The 24,278-nt window shown below is 37.6% G+C and overlaps 5 protein-coding genes across 7 annotated transcripts in view; 4 read left to right on the top strand and 1 right to left on the bottom strand.

Moving 5' to 3' along the window:
- The window catches only part of LOC101896533 (uncharacterized), a 101,435-nt gene extending 97,175 nt beyond the window's left edge, over positions 1 to 4,260 (top strand). The window contains exons 4-6 of the mRNA XM_059121767.1: positions 788 to 1,014; positions 1,079 to 1,653; positions 1,722 to 4,260. Of these exons, the coding sequence (XP_058977750.1) occupies positions 788 to 1,014; positions 1,079 to 1,653; positions 1,722 to 3,586 (2,667 nt within the window). The 3' untranslated portion in view covers positions 3,587 to 4,260. The remainder of the gene's footprint in view (positions 1 to 787; positions 1,015 to 1,078; positions 1,654 to 1,721) is intronic.
- Positions 4,261 to 6,400: 2,140 nt separating this feature from the next.
- On the top strand, positions 6,401 to 8,221 carry LOC131802174 (U4/U6.U5 tri-snRNP-associated protein 2-like). Of its 2 annotated transcripts, none has more exons than XM_059121766.1 (4): positions 6,401 to 6,502; positions 6,562 to 6,636; positions 6,710 to 7,868; positions 7,926 to 8,221. In XM_059121766.1, exons 1-4 carry the CDS (start codon positions 6,490 to 6,492, stop codon positions 8,170 to 8,172), a joined length of 1,494 nt encoding a protein of 497 aa, XP_058977749.1. In that variant the 5' UTR covers positions 6,401 to 6,489; the 3' UTR covers positions 8,173 to 8,221. The 2 variants fall into 2 exon arrangements, with proteins under 2 accessions (XP_058977749.1, XP_058977748.1); XM_059121765.1 differs by having other exon boundaries at positions 6,402 to 6,502; positions 6,707 to 7,868; positions 7,926 to 8,219.
- A 144-nt stretch (positions 8,222 to 8,365) lies between these two features.
- LOC101897757 (LTXXQ motif family protein) lies at positions 8,366 to 9,939 on the top strand. The gene is made up of 2 exons (XM_005185373.4): positions 8,366 to 8,650; positions 8,715 to 9,939. The coding sequence occupies exons 1-2, from the start codon at positions 8,510 to 8,512 to the stop codon at positions 9,150 to 9,152; spliced, it is 579 nt and encodes a 192-aa protein (XP_005185430.1). The 5' UTR covers positions 8,366 to 8,509; the 3' UTR covers positions 9,153 to 9,939.
- A 2,047-nt stretch (positions 9,940 to 11,986) lies between these two features.
- Positions 11,987 to 13,251, bottom strand: LOC101897584 (uncharacterized). Its single transcript, XM_005185372.4, has one exon. It carries the CDS (start codon positions 13,201 to 13,203, stop codon positions 11,989 to 11,991), a length of 1,215 nt encoding a protein of 404 aa, XP_005185429.2. The 5' UTR covers positions 13,204 to 13,251; the 3' UTR covers positions 11,987 to 11,988.
- A 2,108-nt stretch (positions 13,252 to 15,359) lies between these two features.
- Positions 15,360 to 24,115, top strand: LOC101896232 (bleomycin hydrolase). Of its 2 annotated transcripts, none has more exons than XM_059121764.1 (8): positions 15,360 to 15,513; positions 20,220 to 20,386; positions 20,453 to 20,698; positions 20,762 to 20,899; positions 22,732 to 22,980; positions 23,060 to 23,286; positions 23,356 to 23,476; positions 23,542 to 24,115. In XM_059121764.1, the coding sequence occupies exons 1-8, from the start codon at positions 15,510 to 15,512 to the stop codon at positions 23,755 to 23,757; spliced, it is 1,368 nt and encodes a 455-aa protein (XP_058977747.1). In that variant the 5' UTR covers positions 15,360 to 15,509; the 3' UTR covers positions 23,758 to 24,115. The 2 variants fall into 2 exon arrangements, with proteins under 2 accessions (XP_058977747.1, XP_058977746.1); XM_059121763.1 differs by having other exon boundaries at positions 15,389 to 15,513; positions 20,091 to 20,386.
- The last annotated feature ends 163 nt before the right edge of the window (positions 24,116 to 24,278 follow it).

Below are 24,278 nucleotides of genomic sequence, written 5' to 3'. Positions count from 1 at the left end.
GAGCTTCAATGATATTCAAAATTTTGACCCTTTGTGGGGGAGGTACCAGAAAACGTGGACCGATATATTCCATCTTCACACCAGACCTTGGCCTAATAAAACCATTGTGATATGTGTAATTTGAAAAGAACTAAAAAAAAGGGTCAAAAATTTTGACCCTTTGTGGGGGAGGAACCAAAAGGAGTGGACCAATATATCCCATCTTGATAGCAGATCTTATGTTAGTACAAATAATGGGATGTGTGAAATATGAAGAGAGCAGGACACTTACATCACATTTTATAAAAGTTATAATTATTCAAAATTTTGGCCCTTTGTGGGGAAGGTACTTTATGGAGTGGACCGATATTGTCCATTTTTGCACCTGACCTAGCACTGATGCAAATATTAGGATTTGCAAAGTTGGAGCTAAATCGGACTATCCTTTCTGTTTCTGTGCAGAAGATATATTTTTTTTTAAATTTCGACCTTTTATGGGGCAGGTACCAGAAGGAGTGGACCAAAATTACCCATCTACGAACTTGATCTAAGTTTGACAAAAATATTACAATGTACCAAGTATGGACCAAATCGGATACTCCCCTCGAGAGATATTATCTAGATCGACTCCAAATGTCCTAAAACGGATTTGGTCAAAAGAGACCTCGGGGCTTAAACCGTTATTTCGATGAGGCATGCTTTGGTCGTATCAAGTGATATATACCATTCCCTCTGTAGCCATATCCAGTTTATCCAGAGCTTTATTACATTTTTTTTAATAAATTGTTTTCTCTCTCTCTCCCCCTAGGGCTCTTCTAAACATTTTATACCACACAGTGCCATAACCAGTTCGGTTCAGACAGATGATATAGTCGCCTGCGTTTTATTGCTCTACAACCCCATAACCAAATGTCCATTACATGTGCATGCCTATCGTTGTGATTCGGAAACCACAGCAGAGGCCCTGAATCAACAACTGCAGATTTTAATAAATCGTCCCGAAAATCAAAAACGTTTTGAGGAATTGGAATCAAGGTAAGATAAGTAGATTTTTCAATAATATTCATCTCACCCGGCATTCTCTCTTTTCAACCCCTAGATTGGGCATAATACCCGGCATGCCGTCGGGCAAAAATTCCAGTCATGACGATTTGTTGAACAGCAAAAAGGAATCATCACTACATCATGCGGCACAACATGCCAGATCGCGGCATGAGGCACCACCAAAACGTCTACTCTCTTCGATGGGCAGCGATACGGGCAATAGTACCCGCGAATCGGAAGGCAGCGATGACATAAATGGCAATTCGCCCATGTCCCGATCGCCATCAGGCATAAAGCCACCGCTGCCTTTGCAACAACAGAACAACGAATTATTCGATTCCTTGGCAGCGGAATTACGTGCCAAACTCAATGGTAATGGTCCACCCTTGCTATTGCCACCCAGAGACTATGATACGGTGCATAGATCCAAGGGTAATCTGGCAGCCATAGAACTGCGCAGATGCCGTAATTCTCTTATTGTTGGCAGTGATAGACCGGCAGGATCGCCGAATATAACGGCGGGAAGTGGCAGCAATGGTGGTGGAAAACAGGTTTCATCACGTGGTTCTTCGGGCATCGGCTCTGACTTGGCTCCCAGTCCTGAGCGCCAGGACATAAACAGTTCAAGTGGTAGGCGGCAATGCGTTTTGTTTTTCTTTCCGTTCATTCTTTTATTGACCTCCTTTTTTTCTTTGCAGATGACGATCACTGGAGCAATGAGGCCGATAATTCAGTCATTGCCCTGAAACCATCACAGATTGCAATGGAACGTTCGGCTCCCATCAGTCAACATCATGTGAATTTGTCACGAAAAAATGCCGTCCATCCCCGGGACGATGGTTATCTAAGAGATTTGCCTGCCAAGCCATACACACCACGCACTGCTGCAGCCACTAAACCGGAAAAGGTGCCCATTGTCGAAAGAGAGGTGAATCGATCAAAAACTCCAGCTTCTAATTCATGGTGCCGGGAGGATGAAATTAAACCCATAATTGTAAGGCCCACAAATTATGATTCGAAAATCAATCGAGTTTTGCAAAGTGAACAACAATTCGCTCTGGAGGATAAAGGTCGCTCGAAGCTGCATGAAGAACGCAAGAGTGCCTATTTGAATCATGTGGAATCGGCTGAGCAACGTTTCAAAAGCAAATCGAGTAAAAATCTAGATGAATACGCCGATGATGCAGATGGTCCCTTACCAGTGGCCCATTCAAGCTATCATCGTAAGGAGAATTTGACCGACAAACAGAAATACATTGAATATTCCAGCAAACCCAAGCCACTGCCCACAAAATCCTATGCCCACGAGGAGGTCCAAAGGTATGGTGGCAAACATCGTTATGTTGATCCTGCTGATTTGCCGTTTGAACAGAACACAAAAGTTTCCGGAAAATATGGCAACTATCATCGAGAATCTAATTCGCCAGAACATTCGGAATTAAGTCATCGTACTGCCGAACGTCCCGGTGCAAGATCCCATGACCGCCGTGATGGGGAAAGGCTGAGACATCGTTCACACGAACGCGAACCCGAACCAGAACATCATTCACGTGGCGAAAGGGAACAGTTGTCTCGCAGCAAAGAACGTAATCCCTATCGTGAACCGGAAAGTATTCCCTACATTGAGAGTATGGAGAAGCTGATGAAATCCACTGCCATGCGCTACAAATCATATGACAACAGTGCCGATATTAATGTACCCAGGTCCAAGGAACCGCTACAGAACAAATTAAGTCAACGCAGCAAGACCCATTCACATCACGATGAGGAACACGATTTTGCCTATAACAATGGCTATAGCCATGGTCATAGATCTGGCGCTGCAGTACGTGGTGAATATGAAAGCTCTTCGAACAAGGATCGATTCAAAGATGCCAAGGATAAGTTCCGTTCCATGGAAAGATCAACAAGGTCATCGGGTTATGAGCTGGCCGATGAAAAAGAACCACAAGAATATAAATCGCGACAACGAGGTCCTTCCCATACACCCGAACATGCAACACAACGACCCTACGATGACTGGAGTGATGACGAACATTTATATGATAGTCCACCACCAGAATTTAGGTCACGCTCTCGTTCCCGTGATCAGTGGTTAGATCATGGTAGATCGAAACCATCACAACAGGTATTACCACCGCTCGAGGTGGGTAGTCGTGGTGGGCGAAACCGAGATCCATCGTCAAAGCGAACGGAATCACGTAATCGTTTAGACAGTGGCGAATATCGGGATGATGTACCGTCACAACGTTATCGTGAGGAACGCATACGCGATCATTCGCGTGAATATCCCAGCAGGCGTGATTATACACCCGAAAGAAGTCACCACCAGCATCATCATCATCAACAACAACAGCGCATAGAATCGTCCCATTATCCAGTGCCGGCCAATGGCAAAGTTTCACCACCCGGCAGCGGTTTGGGTATGCCGACATCATCATCGGCGCAGCATGGCGGCAAGGGTATATCGAGTATGGCCAAAGGCTATCGTCACAGCTATGCCGAACCGGTATTCTCACGATCAGCAGGTCGTGTGGGCCTGGCCGCGGTTAATCCATATTGAAATAGATTAATGCAAAAACGAGCGTGTAATAGTTAGAGAGTAGAACTTTCGTATATTTTTGTTTTTAATGATGCGTTTTATTTTCTTTTCTTTTTTAGTGTAAAACACAAACAATCGATCACATTTTATGTTTTGTAAATGATTTTCTTTTTTTTAAGTTTTATTTCACTATTTTCTCTAGATATTCTTGTTTTAAATATTTTCTAATTCTTGTGTAGCCTTTTAAATGGTTTATTTATAATTTCAAGTTCAAGGTTAAAACTGATCTTTGAATTTTCATATTTCGCAGATTTAAAAAAAGAGCAAAATTTATTTCAATTCACCGAGGTCACTATGTAATTCAATCTTTTTTTGGAGTAAATAATAAATCAATGTTGAGTAATCATCATCAAATTATTTATGAATCGCTGGCTTTTTTTGGCGATTTAAAGTCACTTTCAACGAAGGATTAATATCTTTTTTCTTTTCCGTTTCTAGGCTTCTTTTTTCGTTACTGTATAAATATATATAATATATTTTTTTTTTATTTAAAAACTTTATATTTGTCGTTTTGTGGTTGGTTATTACATACGGAATGTGTATTCATATGAAGTGTACTTATAAAACGTATTTTTAGTATTAAACAAAAATTAAAATCATTTTTTTTTATTTGAAGAAATAAACAAATAAATACATACATATATATTATATTCTACAAACAACAAACAAGTGTTTTAATATATCGCTTTGATCAAATGGTAGGTAATTTCCATCCGATACAGTCGACCAACTAATATGAACTGTTTTGAGAGAGTAGTTCTTTTTTATTCGAAGAGGAAAAAATGAAGTGTAAATTATTGTTTCAGAATAAACAAATTGAAATCGTATAACTAATGAAGCATACACCATTGCCAAGGGGAATTCGAAAAACATATCTATATGTATGAAGGTGGATGGGCAGACAAATTTTTGGGTTCAAAGGCCATATAAGAAATTCCTAGCAGTCTGATATTCAAATTATAAAAACATTCAAAAAATAATTTTCCAACTAGAAATCAGTCAAATGTAGAACAGAATGTCTTAAAAATGGAGTTCACAATGCCATACCAAATACATCCAATTCAATAATTGTTATTATATCCTCAACCATATGGCTACAGAGGGTATATATCATTTGATACGGCCAAAACGTGCCTCATTGAAATAGCTGGGACCCTAGGTCTCTTTAGACCCAATCCGTTTCAGGACATTTGGAGTCGATCTAGCGATGTCCGTGCGATTTGTTCCAAACTTGGAACATGGTAATATTATTGTCAAACTTAGATCGAGTTCGGAGATGGGCAATATCGGTCCACTCCTTTTGGTACCTACCGAACCTACTACGGTCGAAACTTTCAAAAAAGATATTTTACTGCACAGAAGGAGAAAAGATAATCCGATCTTGTTCCAACTCTGCAAATCCTAATATTTGTATTAGTGCTAGGTCAGGTGCGAAAATGGACAATATCGGACAACTCCATCAAGTACCGCCCCACAACATTTTGAATAATTATAACTCTTATAATATGTGATGTAATAGTCCGATTGTTTTGAAATTACATACACCACAATATTTTTATTAACCCAAGGTCGGGTGTGAAGATGGAATATATCGGTCCACTCCTTCTGGTACCTCGCACACAAAGGGTCAACATTCTGAATACTAATGAAGCTCATAAAAGACGAAATTAACTCCATTCGGACTTGGCACATATCAATATTTCTATCAACGCAAGATATTTTATAAATATGGTAGAGATCGGACCATTCCTTCAGGTACCTTCCCCACAAAGGGTCAAAAGTTTGAATAACCAAAACGATCATAAAATCCGAAATAAGCATCCGGCTCTCTTCAAATTTCACACATCCCATTATTTCTATTAACACAAGATTTGCTGTGAAGATGGGATATATCGGCGCACTGCTTCTGGTACCTCCCACACAGAGGGAATTTTGAATATAGATGAAGCTCATAAAACGCGAAATTGACATCAGATTCCATTCAGACTTGGCACATCTCAATATTTCCATCAACACAAAATCTGTTATAAAGATGGTAGAGATCGGATCATTTATTCCGGCACCGCGCTTACATAGGGTTTAAGATTTTGAAAAACAAAACGCTCAAAGAAAGCGAAATTTCACAAACATAATCATTTTTGCCAAGAAAAAATCTGTTGTGAAGTTAATATATATCTGCAAATTTCTTCTGGTAGCTTAATACCTTTATCTATCATAACTTGCGGTACTAGTCAGCGATTCTTTACAACTTGTTTTATCTAAATATTCCGAACAACCAGAAACATGAGATGAATTTGGAATTTATGATTTCGAATAAAATTAGATATAAATATTTGATTTTCTTGTAATTTTGCACTTACCAATATTTTTATATGTATTAGATAAAGTATGAAAATGTAATACATCGGTCGCATATAACTTGTACTTCACGCACATTTTAACTTTTTCTAAAAATTATCACATCAAAATATATTTATATTCGTTGAACATTGGCTAAGGGCTTGTTAATATGTAATATGCACTACTTTTCCTCTCTTTAGCGAAAGAGATTTCGAAAAAGATTTGCTTTTATATATATTTGTATAGAATATCAAGCTCAAAAACAAAGAATGTGTTAGAAATTCACTTCATTTTACATTACATCAGCACAAGTTTTTGTACTTTCCCCGATTATTATTCCCCAATTGAAATAAAGCGCCCGACGCTTCAACTCAATTGTGTGCAGAAACGATAACACATCATGACGATAACAGTTGATGCATGCCGGCACTTTGCCTCGGTTATCGTTAGTTGTTGCATCTCCAAAGGCACTGATTGTAAACATACGTTTATTGCTGAATCTAGTTTCAATAAAAATAATAAAAATGTCTGGAAACGGTAGGTTTTTTAATACAACTATACGATTTCCAAACAATAAATGTCTCTACAATCAACAGCAACTGAAGAACCGGTAGAAAAGAAGCCCAAATTAGAGGAATCGAATAAGGAAAATACAGGCAATGAAGACGATGGTAAGTAAACTGAGGTGTTGTTTGGAGCGAAGGGTCTAGAAAATGAAACTTTCCTTATTTTATTCCACAGAAGAATTGGAAACTCCATCAGCTTTTAATCCCAAATATCGTGTTTGTCCCTATCTGGACACCATAAATAGACCGCTGCTGGATTTTGATTTCGAAAAATTATGCTCCATATCACTGACCCGCATTAATGTTTATGCCTGCCTGGTGTGTGGCAAATATTTCCAGGGACGTGGTACCAATACCCATGCCTATACACATTCAGTAGCGGAGGCCCATCATGTGTTCCTGAATTTACAGACACTGCGTTTCTATTGCCTGCCAGATAATTATGAAATTATTGACTCATCGCTGGATGATATCAAGTTTGTTTTAAATCCCACTTTCTCACCGGCCGATATTAAGAATTTGGACAAAGCTGATCCCAAGTATTCACGTACCGTTGATGGTACTTTGTATCTACCCGGTGTTGTGGGTTTGAATAACATTAAGGCCAATGACTATTGCAATGTTGTTTTGCATGCCCTCTCGCATGTGGGCCCGTTGCGGGATTATTTCCTTAGGGAACAACATTATGCCAAAATTAAAAGGCCTCCAGGTGATTCGATATTCAATTTGGTACAACGTTTCGGTGAGCTAATGCGTAAAATGTGGAATCCTCGTAATTTTAAGGCTCACGTGTCGCCCCATGAAATGTTACAAGCCGTGGTGCTGTGGTCCAACAAGCGATTTCAAATTACCGAACAAGGTGATCCAATTGATTTCCTATCATGGTTTCTGCATACCCTGCATCGGGCCTTAAAGGGCACCAAGAAAGTTGACTCTTCGGTAATTTATAAAACATTTTTGGGTGAAATGAAAATCTATACCCGTAAAATCCCACCCGTCGATTTGGATGATACCCAAAAGTCATTGCTTTTGGCCACCGAGGAGTATCAGGAAAAATGTGAAATAACAAATTTCTTGTATTTGACATGTGATCTACCGCCACCACCACTGTTTACCGATGAATTTCGGGAGAATATTATACCCCAAGTGAATCTGTATCAATTGCTGTCGAAATTTAATGGCACCACAGAAAAGGAATATAAGACATATAAGGATAATTTTCTAAAACGCTTCGAAGTTGCGCGCCTACCGCAATTCATCATTTTGTACATAAAACGTTTTACGAAAAATACCTTCTTTTTGGAAAAGAATCCGACCATTGTGAATTTCCCCATCAGGTAAGTTATTTTGTAAGATATTAAATATGACTTGTATCAGTTTTGTATTCTTTTTAGAAATGTGGATTTTGGAGATATTCTCTCTATTCAAAATCGTGAAAAAATTGGCAATTGTAAATATAATCTAGTGGCCAACATCGTCCATGACGGCGAGCCAAATAAGGGCACATATCGAGTGCATATGCTGCACAAAGCCAATGGTCAGTGGTATGAAATGCAAGACTTGCATGTAACGGAAATCCTGCCCCAAATGATAACATTAACAGAGTCTTATATCCAGATTTATGAAAGATGTACTGAATAAAAAATTGCCCTTTCAAAAAATCTTCCTGTGTAGTTTGTTGTTAGGACTCTTTATCATTCCACAAGTCACAACGGATCAAGATTCAAAAATACGTTTCTTAATTTCGATTTTGTTCCACCTGGAAATGGTGTAATTTCTCTTAAAGTAAAGCTCATGCGCCAGTTCGAGCATTAGGCAAACATATTAAAGCACACACACGAACATACATGCACACATTCCATACTGGCTTGCTCTAGTTAATTTTCCCTAAATGGAAAACTAAACGAACGCAAAAATATCCTATCTTTTAATTCGCATCAACTTCCAAAACAGTAAAGGTTTAAACGCTTAATCCACAATGGCCGAAGGAACCTACGAATTCGAATGTATGAGGGCTGAATTGTTGGGAATTGAAAAACCTAATCAAGAAGAATTTGAAAAGGCACGAGCAGAACGTTTGCAAAAGGAACAAGAAGAACAATTGGCCGCAGAGGCTCAGGTAAGAAGCATAGGAAGACAAAGAAAATATATTAAAACCGAATCGATGTTAATTCCTTTCACAGGCCCTGGAGGAACAGGATGAAACCATGCAAAGTGCAAACAGCAAACTTGATGAGTTGAACAGCATTCTATCATCAACACAACAGAAAATCTTCCGTTTCAAACAAAGTGCTGCTGGCAGTCTTTCCAACATCTTTGGCCGTTCCGGATCTGTGGACATTGAGGCTTCGTCATCGAACACCTCATCGGCTGGCACCAGTAGACGCAACACCACGGCAAATGCCACAAATTTGAATGAAGCCGCCAAAGTTTTGGACGAAATGAAACATAAAGAAGGCGAACCGGTTATTCCAACAGAAAAGATACGACAGGCCAAATTGGATATTAACAAAAAGATGACTTCACACTTGGATCGTTTGGATGATATGATTAATAAGGCAGATAGTGCTGAAATTGCCATGGCCGAGCAGACCAAGCAAATGCGTAAATTAGCCAAGTAAATGCGATGCGACAAAGCCTTGGGACGACCCATTAAGTCATGGTCAAATTACCTTCATACTTCACACACTTGGCACAAAATCAAAATTTAAATCATTCAAGAAACGTTAATGTTTTCGCCTTCGTTGTCATTGTATGTTCACCGATATTTCGTCACCACTTTTTAGAGCACCATCTACTACAACAACATCCAAGGAAAGTGTGGGGGAAAAGAAGAATGGCAAGCTATTTATGCTGCACAAGGTTCCCCCTGCAATAGCAATGAGTATTTTTAAAGCTTACCATTTTTCCTACCAACGACATAAAAGGCCTTCTATGTGCTTCATACTGACCACCAACATCGAATCGAATACCGCCGCCTGCCTATATTTATTCCAATGGCATGGGACCGACCGACCATCAGAGTAATTTAGCTATTCGCATGTTAAGTGTTTTATGGAAAACAAAAAGGAGTAAGGCGCCAATTTTAGCCCATTCCTCAAAACGTTGTGAAGTGTCGCATACATCGAATATGTACTACAAATATTACGCGTTCCATTATCATGTCAATCCATAAAGTGTGTAACAATGTTTCCTGTAACCATTAGCACCCTACCAACAACACCACCACCACCATGAACTCTCTTCAATTATACGACAATGTTCAATTAATAATGTTCCAGTAAAGACAACAACAACAGCAACACCACTACCACCTTTCATCAACACCACCAATAAAAACAAACCTAAGAACAAAAAAATACTATATAGTATGAAAATAAAACTCATAATAAATCTCATACAACATTAGCCATGTATGTGCGTTATGGATTCTATTATTTGTGTGTATCCCCACAAGGGGAATGCCAACAAAAAGTAGGTAGGGTGGGGTCATATAAAACAGGCCCCGTAATAGAATATGTGCCAATGTGACACACTCTATATGTACGTACGTTTGTGTGTCATGTAAATATTAGGCGACTTAAGAGCGCCTTTGGGATGAGATGCATTTGAGGGTAGTAATACAATATATACAGGGTGTGATAAAAAAACTGCAACAAAGTCAAACGCAATAATTTTTACATTTCTTTTTAAATTTTATTGAATGAATGCAAAAAATGTCGGAAAAAGCATCGCATTTTGGCACGAATTATGGCCTTCAAACGGCCAATGAAACAGTCACACACTGCATGAATGTTTCTCCGCGGTATTTACACTTTAGCCTTTTTTAGTGCCAAACTTGCTTTCCAAATACTGCAGATACAATAGTCCAACGGATTGGTATCCGGAGATTTTGGTGGCCATTGTGCGCTGGAAATGAAGCGAGGAACCTCATTTTGTAACCATTCCTGGGTGGCGCGTGCTGAGTCCTGTTGGAATGTCCAAGGTCTGCGACCAAAATGTTTGCGTGCCCAAGGCTTTAATACACTCTCTAGAATATTTTCGCGATAATATTCGGCATTTATTCTGATGCCACGGTCGATTAATACGTGCGGAGAGCGACCATCGGCTGTTATGGCGGCCCACACCATCACCATGACCGGAGCTTGAGTTCTGGTGGTCAACCGAAGGTGCACATTTTCAGCTGACCTCTTTGGCAAGTAAACACCATCATTTTGTTTGTTTACAAACTTCTGGACAACGAATGTTTTCTCATCGGAGAAAACCAAATTCGGCAGTGCAGTTCACCACTTTCGGCCAAGCAAAGCAACTCTTTGGCTCTTTTGAGTCTACTTTCTTTCGGTTGCGGTGTAATTTCTTGCACTTTTTGGAATTTCAATGGGTAATCAAATAGGCTCGGGGTAATCATTTTTCAATATTTGCCGAATGGAATATTGCGATATGTTCAGCTCAAGAGACATTTTTCGGCCACTGCGACGCGGGTTTCGATCAAGTCGCTTTTTTACTTTTCGAACCATTTCTGCTGATGTTGCTGTTTTATTTCGTCCACAAGCGATGGTACGAGACACAGAAGATTTATTCACATTTAAATGCTGGAGAACTCTAACGATAGCCACTTGTGGTTTTCCAGCCAAATATAAAGAAATCACACTATCACGCTTGAATTCCATCACGAATAACTTTTTTCTGGAAATTTCTCACCGAAATGCTTTTGTACGCTTGTAAACAATATAGGGTCTTAAGTCTCTCCACAAGAATGATATTTGGTACCGGGCATCAGATTCTGCTGGAAAATACGTATGCCAAATTTTATCGAGATCGGTTCAGATTTGGATATAGCTCCCATATATATCTTTATACGTTGTTAGGTTTTTTGTGCCCCAAATTGCTAATATCAGCCAAAATGGACTCAATTTTGGCACTTCCGACGGAATTCATATTTGATACGGGACATCAATAATGGGACTCTCTAACTCATTTTTTGCTTTACCGACAAAAATCGGTAACTTTAGACCCCAAAATTTTGATATAAAAAATAAGTTAAAGTTGAAAACTTTGGTATCTATCGGTATGTCTTACCGACTATGAGCTACCGTACCGTGATGTAATCAATAGAGCAAAAAATGTGGAAATGCTTCAGGTTAGTGAGATTGCTTTCGGTTAATTTCAATACTTTTGCTTGAAAACAATTTGCTTGTTCCGCCCATGAATTTACCACAACATACCGTTTTCATTTCCCCCCTAGACACAATTTTCTTAGGATCAATTTTCTCTCATCAATTTTTGCCTTGGTAGACGTGGTTTATTAGAATCTGTTATCCCCACTTATCTTAGTGATGTGAAATTCCCATGATGTATATTTCACTTGTACGAGAGGGGTCAACTTTCCAGGAAACCTATTTCTATATATGAAAAAAGTAGTCATTTAATATAATACAAAAAAATACCAAATACATTCTATTGAAAAATATAGCTCAGGGTAAATGAATCTTTATTATTTCTATAGATTTCAGGTAACAATAAAGAATTACAATTCAATTCATCTACGAGGTCGTGGAACAGGAACGGTGAAATTTTCAATTTTAGGATATTAATATCTTGTTGCCAATATGATAACATTGGTGGTTCATTTGCATCCATAGCTTCCACTTGGCCACCATTCGACTTGGCATCAGGTTCAATTAATCGATACAATAACTTAAATGCCTGACTTACTCTAAGCTTAACATTCAATAGATGTATTATTGCAGCAACATCTTTGGAGGTCGCATTTTGCAATTCTTCGTCGTTCTTAAGTACCGGTAAATTCTTTTCTAATATTTGTACTAAAAGATATTGCGGTTTGCGATTAGCCAGACTCGTCTCCAAGACGACTTTCGTAAAATGCATATTCCTCAGTAACGGCTCGGGGGAAGGTAGAGATGTTTCATTAATAATTTTTAACATTAAAAGCCTAAGAAGATTGCGTTGTGAGTCAGCGTCAAAGAGGTCACAAGTTTTCGCATCTTTATCACGTTTCATAACAACCGAATCGGTCCATAACTTAACAGCTTTACCTTCAAACATCGTTTCACCCAAATATTTGCTACAGCGTTTGCAATATATGTGGCCTTCTCTTTCCTTGCTGCCATTTCGAATATTCTCCATATTTAATATAACAAATTGGAAGCCATAAAACAAATCCGTATTGCGAGGTAGTAGTACATCACCAAAGCTGGGACCATGATGGCAGAAAAACTCACTGATATCTATAGAGCCCGAGGGGAATTCTCTTACTTTATTATACGACTGGCTGTCACATAACGTCGATCCGCATTGTCCGCAGTGCAAGGAAACATTTTGACCTTCCTCAAGTTGAAATGTTCCAGTGGATTGTAGACTTTCTTTCATACTGTCCATCTGACACAAATCCTTGACATTTTGCACACTTATGCGAAAGGAAATATTCTCCTGATCCACAATCAAATTGCTAAAGGTCTCAGTCAAAATGCTAAAATACTCGCCAACTTTCACTTCTACCACCGTGGAATCGGAGGAATCTTTCACACGTATTAGGCCATCTTCCACATTTATTCGCACAGAATCAAAATCTGTAATGGATTGTTGGAAGTTCAGAAATACGTTGGCACAGCACAAATGTTGTCGAACTTCGATTACAACAAAACGCAACATTTTTAATGACAGATGCCAAAAGCAACAGAGTGCCGCTAGGAGAGTGAATGCCGTTTGAAGTTGTCGCCGACAGCAATTTTAAAGCAAACGGCGTCATTTGAAAATGCTGGTCGTCGTGGATGTGTTGTTTTGAATTGACCGTTACGCTGTTATGGAATAGAGAAAGTTTGGGAAATAAAATTGTAGAATTAATTCTAATCTTAACCAGCTCTGTATTATTACAGATTGTAATTAATATAATTACAAAACATTAGATAGGGTATCAGAAGAAATTTCTAGACCAGTCTTGATGAGTTTATGCAGGGAGATCCGCGAAAGCACGATGAGCACACTAGAAGTGGTTCTCTGGATTAAAACTAAAGTAAATCGTTAAATTTGTGCAATATCAGGGTGTTACAACATAATTTTTATTGCGGCAGCCAAAAATTAGCATAACACTTCTTTCTGATCTCTGATTTAAACAAAGTGGACTATGAGTGTCACCTCTTTTCCTTATCTTCGAAAAACTTAATATATTCCACTGAATTCGTGTGAAGGCCATAACCGGCCTTGTCTCAGGATATGTGGCTATCATAACGGAATCTTAAAACGCTGAATACTTTTTATTTGTAGCCTTTAATTTTCGGTGTGGAACTTGTTCGAAGTCTTGTATTTCTAACGGATTTGCTTCTAGACGTTAAAGTGCTCAATAATCTGCCCAAGTCACATCCATTGTGTACTTTTTTATACCCTCCACCATAGAATGGAGGGTATATTAAGTTTGTCCTTCCATTTGTAACACCCCGGAATATACATTTTAGATCCCACAAACTCTATATATTCTTGATCAGCATACAATTCTAACAATGACCGTCCGTCCGTCTGTGGAAATCACTCTACCTTCCGAACGAATTAAAGTAGGTGGATAAGATTTTACTCAAATGTGTGATTGGTCTGCAGGACTTTTGGTATTGAAAATGTGCCATGAAGGTCCATGTTTTGGTATAGCCCCCATATAATGGTACCTCCCTATTTTCGGTATTTTGGTGATTTAAGCGATATTATTCACCGGAAATGTTTAAAATTTGGTATTTGAAGTTCGTAATGGATAGCACAGCCTAAGACAGAAAATTGTCTGTGGAGGTATAGCCCCCATATAACGGTATCTCCCGATATTCGGTATTTTGATGATGTTAGCGACATTGTTCACCGGAATTGTTTCAAATTTGGTGTTTGACAGAAAATTGTATACCCTCCATTTGATGATTTTGCTACATTATTTACGGATTTTTTGTTCAAGATTTCCATTTGAATATTGTAATGGCTTATGACAAAAGTTGCCTATGCAGTTCCACGTCGTCGTATAGACCCTAATATAACGCCTACATTCGGTATTTTTACGACTTTAACAACATTTGTAACGGATTTTATTTTTTTGAAAATTGTCAAATCTGTTCCAAATGATGGGGGGGTAATAAAAGTTCGGCCAGACAGGAACTTGCAGCCTTTTTACTTGTTTCTATACATCTTTTAAGGATTAACTCTGTTCCCGAATCTGCAATCTAGCAGTTTTGCAATTTTTTTTCGATCTCATAAAGCGAGACTCGCTTATCCTAGTAAAAACTTTTACATTTTTTAAGTTCTGGAACATACGAATAATGTCCAGGTAGTCTCCACATAATGGTATATTAACAATTATACCTCCAAAACCTGACTAAGGTTGAGGGTACATAAGCTGCTTGGTATCATGGCCAGGCATAATGATGTCAATGTGCTGTTCTGGCATCCTTTATGATATCTCACAAAATATGCCATGCGAAGGCTTCCTCTGCATCGAAATAATGAATTTTGAACTTTCTTGTGAGTTTGGTTATACTAGGTAATGTCACACAAATCATATTGTGCGTTAGTAGTTTTTTAATCAGATCAGTTTAAAATTTTTGATTTTATCTAATTTTAAATAAAAGGTCATCAAACTATGGTATATCCCTATATTAGGTTCTAAAAAGTTATAATCCTTATGTGCACATATATTTTTAGATGTCTCAAATTGATATTTCGCAAAAATCATTTACATGTTCCATTGAATGTGCAAAACAACCCGGTGACGAAAGGGTTAATCAAAACCAGCGCCGTCACATACCACAATCAATCGCCTTGGCACACAACGCCGGCATTTGACTATTTGCAACAGTCATCGCTGTCGAAAATTTTAGTATGGCTCGGTTCTGTTGCTATCAAAACGCCAAAACGCATCAAACAAGCGAACGTTTGCAAAATCATTAAACATTTAAAGCTTTTTTCGTTATAAATTATTGAAATAAAAAATGTGTAAGTAAATCAATTATAAAACATAATGTATTTAGATAACAGTATATTTTTAACAATGGTTGAAATAAAACGTAACACCGTCCACTCCCATTTAAAAAAAATGTCCTCCAGCTGTGTCGACCCATAAAAGAAATGAAAGTGAATTTTTTAAAGCTTTTTTTGTTGGTATTTTTTTTGTTTTTTTTTTGCAAATTTGCCAAGTAATTGGCAAAGATGTATGGATGAATGGATTGTTGTTATTGTGGTTGTGGCTCAGTGACTAGATGAGTTGATGGAAATAGCAAATAGTATATTTCTCCACCATTTTCTATATCCATCCGTCCATCCAACAACTGGCTTCCCTCTCCCTGCCTGCCTGCCTGTCCGCATTACGTATGTACGTTCGTGTTGTGCCAACAGTAGTGTAATAGATTTCCCGTTCCTTGACTTAAAGAAGAAGACGAGGGTGTTTATGTTGTTTTTAACCGCAACTGTGTCAACAACAACAAGCAAGCAGCAGCAAAGCATAAACCAGCTAGCTAGCTCTGTGTTATGCTGTTGACGTTGAAAGCGAAATCTCATAAGAAAAAATAAGTAATCGAAGCTGGTCATTGTCGTCACAGAAGAGCAGAGAATCTATTTTCATTTATCCAACAAAACAGCCATTCATTGTCTAACAAATAGCCTCTGCCCAAAAACAAAATGCAAATATGCAGCAGCACCTACTCGCTCGCTACCCAACAACATCTGTTCTGTATATTCATCATATCTATTTGATATGCCGAGTATATGCATGGAGAGGAGGTAGCTTCTTTGTTTGCATTTAAATTAAAGTTGTTTTTTGCAATTAACCCAAAGCACAAACAAAAGAATGCAACGGCAGCCCGCCCGCCACTGTCAGTTCCGATGATGATGATTATGGTGTTGGTGGTATTGTTTGTACCCAAAAGGCAATTGCTATTTGTTTTGTTGATGCATGGAGTGTTGCTTGGATTGGTTTGGTTGCTTAGTTGATAGGTTCAGTTATCTGGTTAATTGTGTTAATAGGTTTATGCACAACAGCTTTGTTTTTTTTTGCAATTTATTATATTTTTTGCTGTTGCTTGAGGTTTTGTCGCGTCACCATGCGAGCAATTGTTTATAAGATAGTGAAATTGAGTGGAAATTTTTTGAATATTGAATTTGTTTGGTTGACACTATTTCCCCGTATTTTCAAAACAAAGAGCTTATCTAATAGGAGTGTGTGTTGGTTTATGTTGGGGTTATTTTCTAATTGGATGATGTCCAGTTGGGACATAACGCAAAGAATTATTTATTTGCTTTATTATTATATTTTTTTATCTGTTAAGGAAGTACAATTAACTTTGAATATAATAAATGAAATATTTGCATATTTTGTTTTTTTTTTTTTTTCTGTCGAATAAAAAATAATGTACTATGGAAAAAATGGAGTGCCACTTTTTCTTTAGTTCCTCCAAAAACTTACTTTCCCGAAATTTAATTTTGGCAGAAGTAATCTAGTATGCAGTTGCGTTTGAAGTACGGGAATGTCCCGGAATTCATTGCTGATTATATATATACCCTCAGCATATAACCTATTACGAAATGATATGAAATTTTTATGATTTTTAATAATACTCTCAGCCACGGCCGAAACGTGCCTCATTGAAATAATGGTTTAGACCCTAGGTCTCTTTGGACCAAATCCGTTTCAGGAAATTTGGAGTCGATCTTGCGACGTCCGTCCGTCTGAAAGGTGCGCACGACAACTCTCGAAGGGAGTATCCGATTTTATCCAAACTTGGTACATCGCAATATTATTGTCAAACTTAAATCGAGTTCGGAGGTAAGCAAATATCGGTTCGACATCGGAGTGAACAACACGTAAATATATTTCGTATACTTGTGGTGTCATTTTGCTGTGTATTCGTTGTTGCAGTTACCGCCAACAACCATTTTCAAGGCTCTAAATTACGGCGTAATTTAGAACCCAAATTACAGATCCTTCATCATTGTGGGAATCTGTACACTCCTCCTGGTACCTTCACCACAAACTGTCAACATTTTCCAAGAAATAATTTACTGCACAGAGAGAAAAGGATAATCGATTTTGTTCCAACCTTAGATTCGAAGAATGGACAATATAAATTTTATTCAATGAAAGCAAAAATGTCCGAAATAGCATCAAATTTCGGAATAAGTTTAGATTTGTTCGAATTGTTCACCTTTGGCACGAATTATGACCTTCATACGACCATTGAAACCATCACACGCTGCCCGAATATTACTCTGCGGTATTTTGGCCCATTCCCGGCGAAGCGCTTGGTTATCTACACTTTGGTATTTTTTAATGCAAACCTTGATTTCCAAAATACTCCAGACACAATTGTCCAACGGATTGGTATCCGGAGATTTTGGTGCTGGAGTCTACTGTGAAAGTTTAAGTACCCAAAAATCCTTCAGGCTAAACAGCGATTGTAGCGTTTTTCAGGCAGAAATATTTGCTGTCAGAATGGCCATAGAGCTGCTGGAAAACAGAATCAATGAACGGGATGGACCGGTGACTATATATGTCGATAGTCAAGCGGCCCTAAAAGCTCTAAATTCTTTTATAATCAAATCTATGGCTGTTCTGGAGTGCAAGAATGCCCTGGAAAAGGTTAAGTCGGTTTTCAAGCTCTGTTGGGTTCCTGGACACTGCAACATATCTGGCAATGAATCTGCCGATGAATTGGCCAGACCGGATCTGAGTCAGTAGATCTAGAGATTGAGAGCTCAGTGAAGCCACCTTTATGCCACTTCCTTCAAGTACTGCATAATCACTATCTTGGGAGATTTCAACAAAACTGGCTATCTAAAAGGGGATGTAATATCTCCAAAAGATTTGGCCGGTGAACTCTGAAAGGAGATCACGGTCACTCACATCCATGACGAAGTTGGACTTGAAGCTTGTGATGGGTCTAATCACAGGTCATCATAAAGGCCATGACTTCAAAATGGAGGGTGACGACACTGAATACTGCAGGCTTTGCCAGGATGAGGAAGAAACAGAAACGGTGGAACACTTACTCTGTCACTGTCCTACCCTTATCGGAGTAAGACATAGGCTTCTGGGTAAGCAAATTCTGCCCGACTTGTCATGCCTCTCCGAAACCGAGCCATAAGTTATTATTCAGTTAGCCAGAAGACTAAAATGGCTAAGGACGACACGCTGACTACACCGTGGATGCAAACCCACTAACTCTTCTATTCCCTATCTATATTCTATTCTAACCCCCTAACTTATTTCACTTTTTCTAAATTAGGATGATCACAATGGGCCGCTAGGTCTCCCAGTGGAGTGGTTGTTTTACACAGCCACAACTCCTTCAACCTAACCTAAATGCTGGTGTGCTCTAACGATAGTCACTTGTGGTTTCCAGCCAAATATAAAGAAAACACACTATCAAACTTAAATTCCATCACGAATAACTTTTACTGGAAAATTCTCACCAAAAAAAGGGCAAAAATTAAATTGGGCACAGCATTCAGGTTTTTATTTCGGGGAACTTATCAGACCAGTGTCGGAAATGACTTCAATATTTCCAAATTGTTTTGCTGTTGTCATAGGGACGATTCTTAAAAAATCCACGACCATAAATCACATGTTCCTTGAACAAATTTTCTTTATGACTCTCATAATCCTTTAAAAGATTTGGAAAAAATCCCGTGTGTTTGAATCAAATAAGAATTCTATATTCATTTCATTTAAAATTTCAAAGCATTTTTTTTTACTTTAATACGAACCCCTAATGTTATATAAGTTTAAAATCTTTGCATTGCAATCAAAATGATTAATTTTCTCTAATTCTCACACCTTTTCTGTGTGTGATTTGTGCTAGAACACGACTGATTTTACTCGAAACACAGTATACGTTCTTGTTTGTATAATTTTATCGCACAAAATCTCCCTCTTTTTATGATGACACTTTGTATACAAAGGCAGGTAGGTACATGTCAGTGCAAAAACGTTTGCACTTGCATTTGCCAGATTGTCAATATTAGCATTTTTCTTATCGGTTTTCGTTTATAAGATGTGGCGGATTTTAGAGGCATTCACACAGTTGTATGTTTTTTAAAACCACTCTTCTAAAGAGTTGATGGATTCGGACTCGACTATATAGAAATATTTTGATTTTTGAGTAGAAATTTTTCAAAATATTCTCAAAATAATATTCTCATCTGAGAACCTACTTTATGATATCATTCAAGTATATTTATCGCTTGCGAAAGTTCCTCTATTGGCATAGATCAATTTTATATTCATTGCAAGTCATTAATCACCGATTGTTTATGTGTTTTTTTTTTATTAACCTACAGTTTATAGTCCAGAACAAAAAATATTTGCATTTGTTACAGTTAACGTATTCTTTAAGATCTTGCTGGCATTGTTTATTGTTTACAGTTGAACAAAAAAGCATTATTTTTGTCACACTTTCAGTAATGACATCAGTCTAGACTAGTAAACCATTCACTCAGCTAGGAACATCATCATCTTCATTGGTGTAAAATATCAAAATTTATTTACATTTCTCTCTTCAAAAACCCAAATATTTCAGTAACAAATAACTGTAGGCGTTCCCTACTTATGACCCGTAGTCTCTTGACAAATGTTTTTGTCAAAGAATCACTGACCTCCTCCTCCTCTTCATTTGCAATGAACTCAAAAGGCTCAAATTTTCTTTTAGCCTCTACCTCGGCCATAACACAGGATAAATTGGACAAATGGCGTCAAAATTTCTACGATGAACCCAAAAACTTGTTGGCGCAAAATGTCTGTTCACGTTTCGATCCGTTCGAGGTGTGTCTGTCGCGTAAATGTTTGGAAACCACCAATCATGTGTTCACCCACAAAGTAAGTTTTGTTGTGTTGAGTTTCTTTTTTTACATAATCTAATGCGATTTTTTGTTGTTGTTACAGGTGGAATTGGAAGGCAAGCCTGTCACCAATCAAAGAAGTTCCGGCAGATGCTGGCTATTTGCCGCCCTCAATTGCCTGCGTTTGCCCATGATGAAAGAATACAATCTGGATGAATTTGAATTCTCTCAGGCTTATCTCTTCTACTGGGATAAAATTGAACGTTGCAATTATTTCCTAAATAATATTGTAAAAACTTCAAAACGTGGCGAAAAGGTTGATGGACGTCTGGTGTCATTTTTATTGAATGTAGGTTAAAACATCGGAACTCCTTTTTTGGACTTTAATGATTGTTTTTTTTTTTTTTTCTAGGATCCAACCTCTGATGGCGGTCAATGGGATATGTTAGTTAATTTGATAACCAAACATGGAGTTATGCCAAAGAAATGTTTCCCCGAAAGTTACAGTTGCGAATCCAGTATGCGTATGAACGGTGTTCTGAAGAGCAAAGTAAGATCAACTACATAATTGTGGAAGAATTATAGGGTTATGGTTATGGAGATTTGAACAATTTCTAGTAAGGGTCATTATCCCATAGGGAGTAAAACTGAGGCCACATTCTCGCATTCGTTATCGAACAAATTTCAATCAACATGCATTTTAGATTGATACAAATTAATTGAATTATCGAAATTTTTTATTTGAACAAGTTTAATTTAGTTATTCAAAATCATTTTGTTAAAAAATTTGTTCGATATCGATGTAAGATTTTAACCCCTGGAAAGGTGATTGGAAATAATACAGGTAAAATATGGGAGGCATATCCAATTCTGAATCGATTTTCACTAAATTTGACGGAGACATTTTAATCTTTTATACCAGATAATATTGCTATACGGGGTGAGATAAAAAAAACTGCAACAAAATCAAACGCCATATTTATACCCTACACCACAAGGTGGTCAGGGTATTATGTCTTTGTGCATTTGTTTGTAACAGGCAGAAGGACACGAGATAGACCCATAGTTCCTTTTGATGATCTGCATAGAATCATGTCCATGTCCATGTATTTTTGTAAACAAAATACAGGTCGCATTTATTGCCCGATCCAGATGAAATTTTGCAAAGATCTTTTGTTTGGCCCAAGGACGAACCCTATTGAAATTGGAGATAGTCGGTCAAAATTTAGATATAGCTCCCATGTATAACTTCGTCCGATTTGCCTTTTATTGTGCACCAAACGTGTAATATCAGCCCGAATTGTATGGAATTTTGCATATACACCCAAATTAGGCCTGAAAATATGTATGCCAAATTTGATCGAAATCAGTTCAGATATAGCTATAGCTCCCATATATATTGTTCATCCGATTTGTTATTTTTGTCCACCGCCGCCGTAATATGCACTATGCAACAACAATATTTAGGAAAATATATCAAATACAGCTCAGAAATACATTTTCTAAATTTTATCGAGATCGGTTCAGATTTGGATATAGCTCCCATATATAACTTCGTCCGATTTACCTTTTATTGTGCCCCAAACGTCTAATATTTGTCCAAATGTGATGGAATTTGGCGCTTACGACCGAATTAAGTCTAGAAGCTAGTATGTCAAATTTGGTTAAGATCGGTTCAGATATAGCTATAGCTTCGATATATATTATTTATCCGATTTGTTATATTTGTTACCCACAACCGTAATATGTACTCCGTAACAACGATATTCAGGGAAATATATCAAATACAGCTCAGAAATATCTTTGCTAAATTTTATCGAGATCGGTTCAGATTTGGATATAGCTCTCATATATCCGATTTATCTCATATATCCGATTTCAAATTAATTGTGCACCAAATGGGCAATACAATTCCGAATTTAAAAGATACAAATGCTTCGGCATATTTAGTCCGCCCGACTTTAAGATTTTCTTTACTGGTTTTACATTTTATTTGTTTGAATTGTTCACTTTTGGCACGAATTATGGCCTTCAAACGGCCAATGAAACCGTCACACGCTGCCCAAATGTTGCTCTGCAGTATTTTGGCCCATTCCCGGCGAAGCGCTTGCTCGAGGTGATCGACACTTTGGTCTTTTTTAATGCCAACATTTCAACAGAATCTTCTTTAACCTCTTCTTATTCCAAGATAGTATTATGGACCTCATCTATATCTAATTTCGCTTTGCCTTTGACTAAGATTATTTTATTATAAATATCATAAAAAATATTGTCCTGAGATTTTCAAACCATAAAATGTCACCCATCCCTGATTGACTACTGTACTATTTAGTTGTATTTTTAAATCCTATTAATATATATTTCATTTCCGTTTTTGTGCAGCTACGTGAATATTCCAAAGTGCTGCGTGACCTGATGGACACTAACCCCTCCGATGAGGAAGTTAATGCCAAAATCGATGAAATGATGGGTGAAATCTATAAGGTCGTTGGCATTTGTTTGGGTATACCATCCAAAGAATTTACCTGGGAGTATTATGATAAAACCAAAAATTATCATTCGGTGGGACCAATTACACCACTGGAATTCTATGAAACCAAGGTTAAACCATTATTCAATGTTGAGGATAAGGTAAGAATATAAAAACATAATTGTCCAAAAGAACACATCTTCATTCATGTCCATTTTACCAAAAAAACGAATCTTTCAGGTATGTCTAGTTACCGATCCTCGTCCATCTAGCAAATACAATCAGGCCTATACCGTGGATTGTTTGGGCAATGTTGTTGATGGCCGCCCTGTTTTGTACAATAATCAACCCGTTGAAGTCTTACTGCAAATGGTTGCAGCTAGCTTAAAGGCCGGTGAGCCAGTATGGTTTGGTTGCGAGGTGAGCAAACGTTTTGCCGGCAAGCAAGGCATTGAAGATTTGAATGTGTAAGTAAATTAAAAAAAAAAAAAAATATTCAAATGATGAAGATAATAATTTATTTGCTTGCATTACAGCCATGATTTCAAATTGGTATTCGATATTGATATTCAGAAAACTCTGACCAAAGCTGATCGCCTGATCTATGGTGAATCTGCCATGACTCATGCCATGGTATTTACCGCTGTCTCTTTAGATGTAAGTGTGGTACTTTGCACAAAATCGCACACACAAAATATCTTTTAATATTTCCCCCTTTTCAGGATAATGGTGAAGTGAAGAAATTACGCGTTGAAAACTCTTGGGGCGAGGATCGAGGTGAAAAGGGCTATCTGGTAATGTCAGCCGAATGGTTTAAAGAATTCGGTTTCGAAGTGGTCGTCGATAAGAAATATGTGCCTGCCGATATACTGAGTGTGTTCGATCAGGATCCTATAGTTTTACCCGCCTGGGATCCAATGGGTACATTGGCCCAATAAAATGTTACCTTTTTATATATAAATATAAATTCAATAATATATTTAAATATTTCAATTAATGTCTAAAGATGGAACATACCTTTATCCACAAAATCAACATCAACAACACCAACAAAACAATCCCAAACATGCTTTTTACTATAAATCAAGGTTTTCTCACTATATACTTATATAAAAACAAATGTTGGCCTTTTTGCAAGGCAATCAATCACCAACCACCCCCTCATATCCAATTTGTCTATGCATCACTATAAGCAAAAAACAAATATATATATAAATATGTATATGCAGTTCACCCATCTCTACTATATATAATCTTATACATTTTTATAAAAATACATAAATAGCTACTTAATGTCATGTGATTTTCTTTTTATCGTTTGGAACGACTTCTTACTCAACGGAGTTTTTGGAAACGTCAAAGAGTTTATATAATTTAAGATCCGGCCAATAGCAGAGTTTAAATTTAAATGAAAACTGTTTTCTTCTTATTTTAGAATTTTAAAAGATTCAATCTTTGC

This window comes from Musca domestica, unplaced genomic scaffold (assembly GCF_030504385.1).
Source record: "Musca domestica strain aabys unplaced genomic scaffold, Musca_domestica.polishedcontigs.V.1.1 2, whole genome shotgun sequence".
Lineage (NCBI taxonomy): Eukaryota > Metazoa > Arthropoda > Insecta > Diptera > Muscidae > Musca > Musca domestica.
The sequence above is the reverse complement of the archived record's forward strand: the minus strand, read 5'-3'. Positions and strand labels throughout refer to the sequence as shown.

Excerpts from the sequence above, each read along its gene's own strand:
- LOC131802174 (XM_059121765.1), top strand. Across the intron at positions 6,637-6,706 it reads TACAGGCAATGAAGACGATG|AAGAATTGGAAACTCCATCA; the intron begins GTAAGTAAACTG and ends TTTATTCCACAG. Across the intron at positions 7,869-7,925 it reads ATTGTGAATTTCCCCATCAG|AAATGTGGATTTTGGAGATA; the intron begins GTAAGTTATTTT and ends TATTCTTTTTAG.
- LOC101897757 (XM_005185373.4), top strand. The coding sequence starts at position 8,510 with ATGGCCGAAGGAACCTACGAATTCGAATGTATGAGGGCTGAATTGTTG. Across the intron at positions 8,651-8,714 it reads AATTGGCCGCAGAGGCTCAG|GCCCTGGAGGAACAGGATGA; the intron begins GTAAGAAGCATA and ends TTCCTTTCACAG.
- LOC101897584 (XM_005185372.4), bottom strand. The coding sequence starts at position 13,203 with ATGTTGCGTTTTGTTGTAATCGAAGTTCGACAACATTTGTGCTGTGCC.
- LOC101896232 (XM_059121763.1), top strand. Across the intron at positions 20,699-20,761 it reads TGGTGTCATTTTTATTGAAT|GATCCAACCTCTGATGGCGG; the intron begins GTAGGTTAAAAC and ends TTTTTTTTCTAG. Across the intron at positions 23,287-23,355 it reads GGCATTGAAGATTTGAATGT|CCATGATTTCAAATTGGTAT; the intron begins GTAAGTAAATTA and ends CTTGCATTACAG.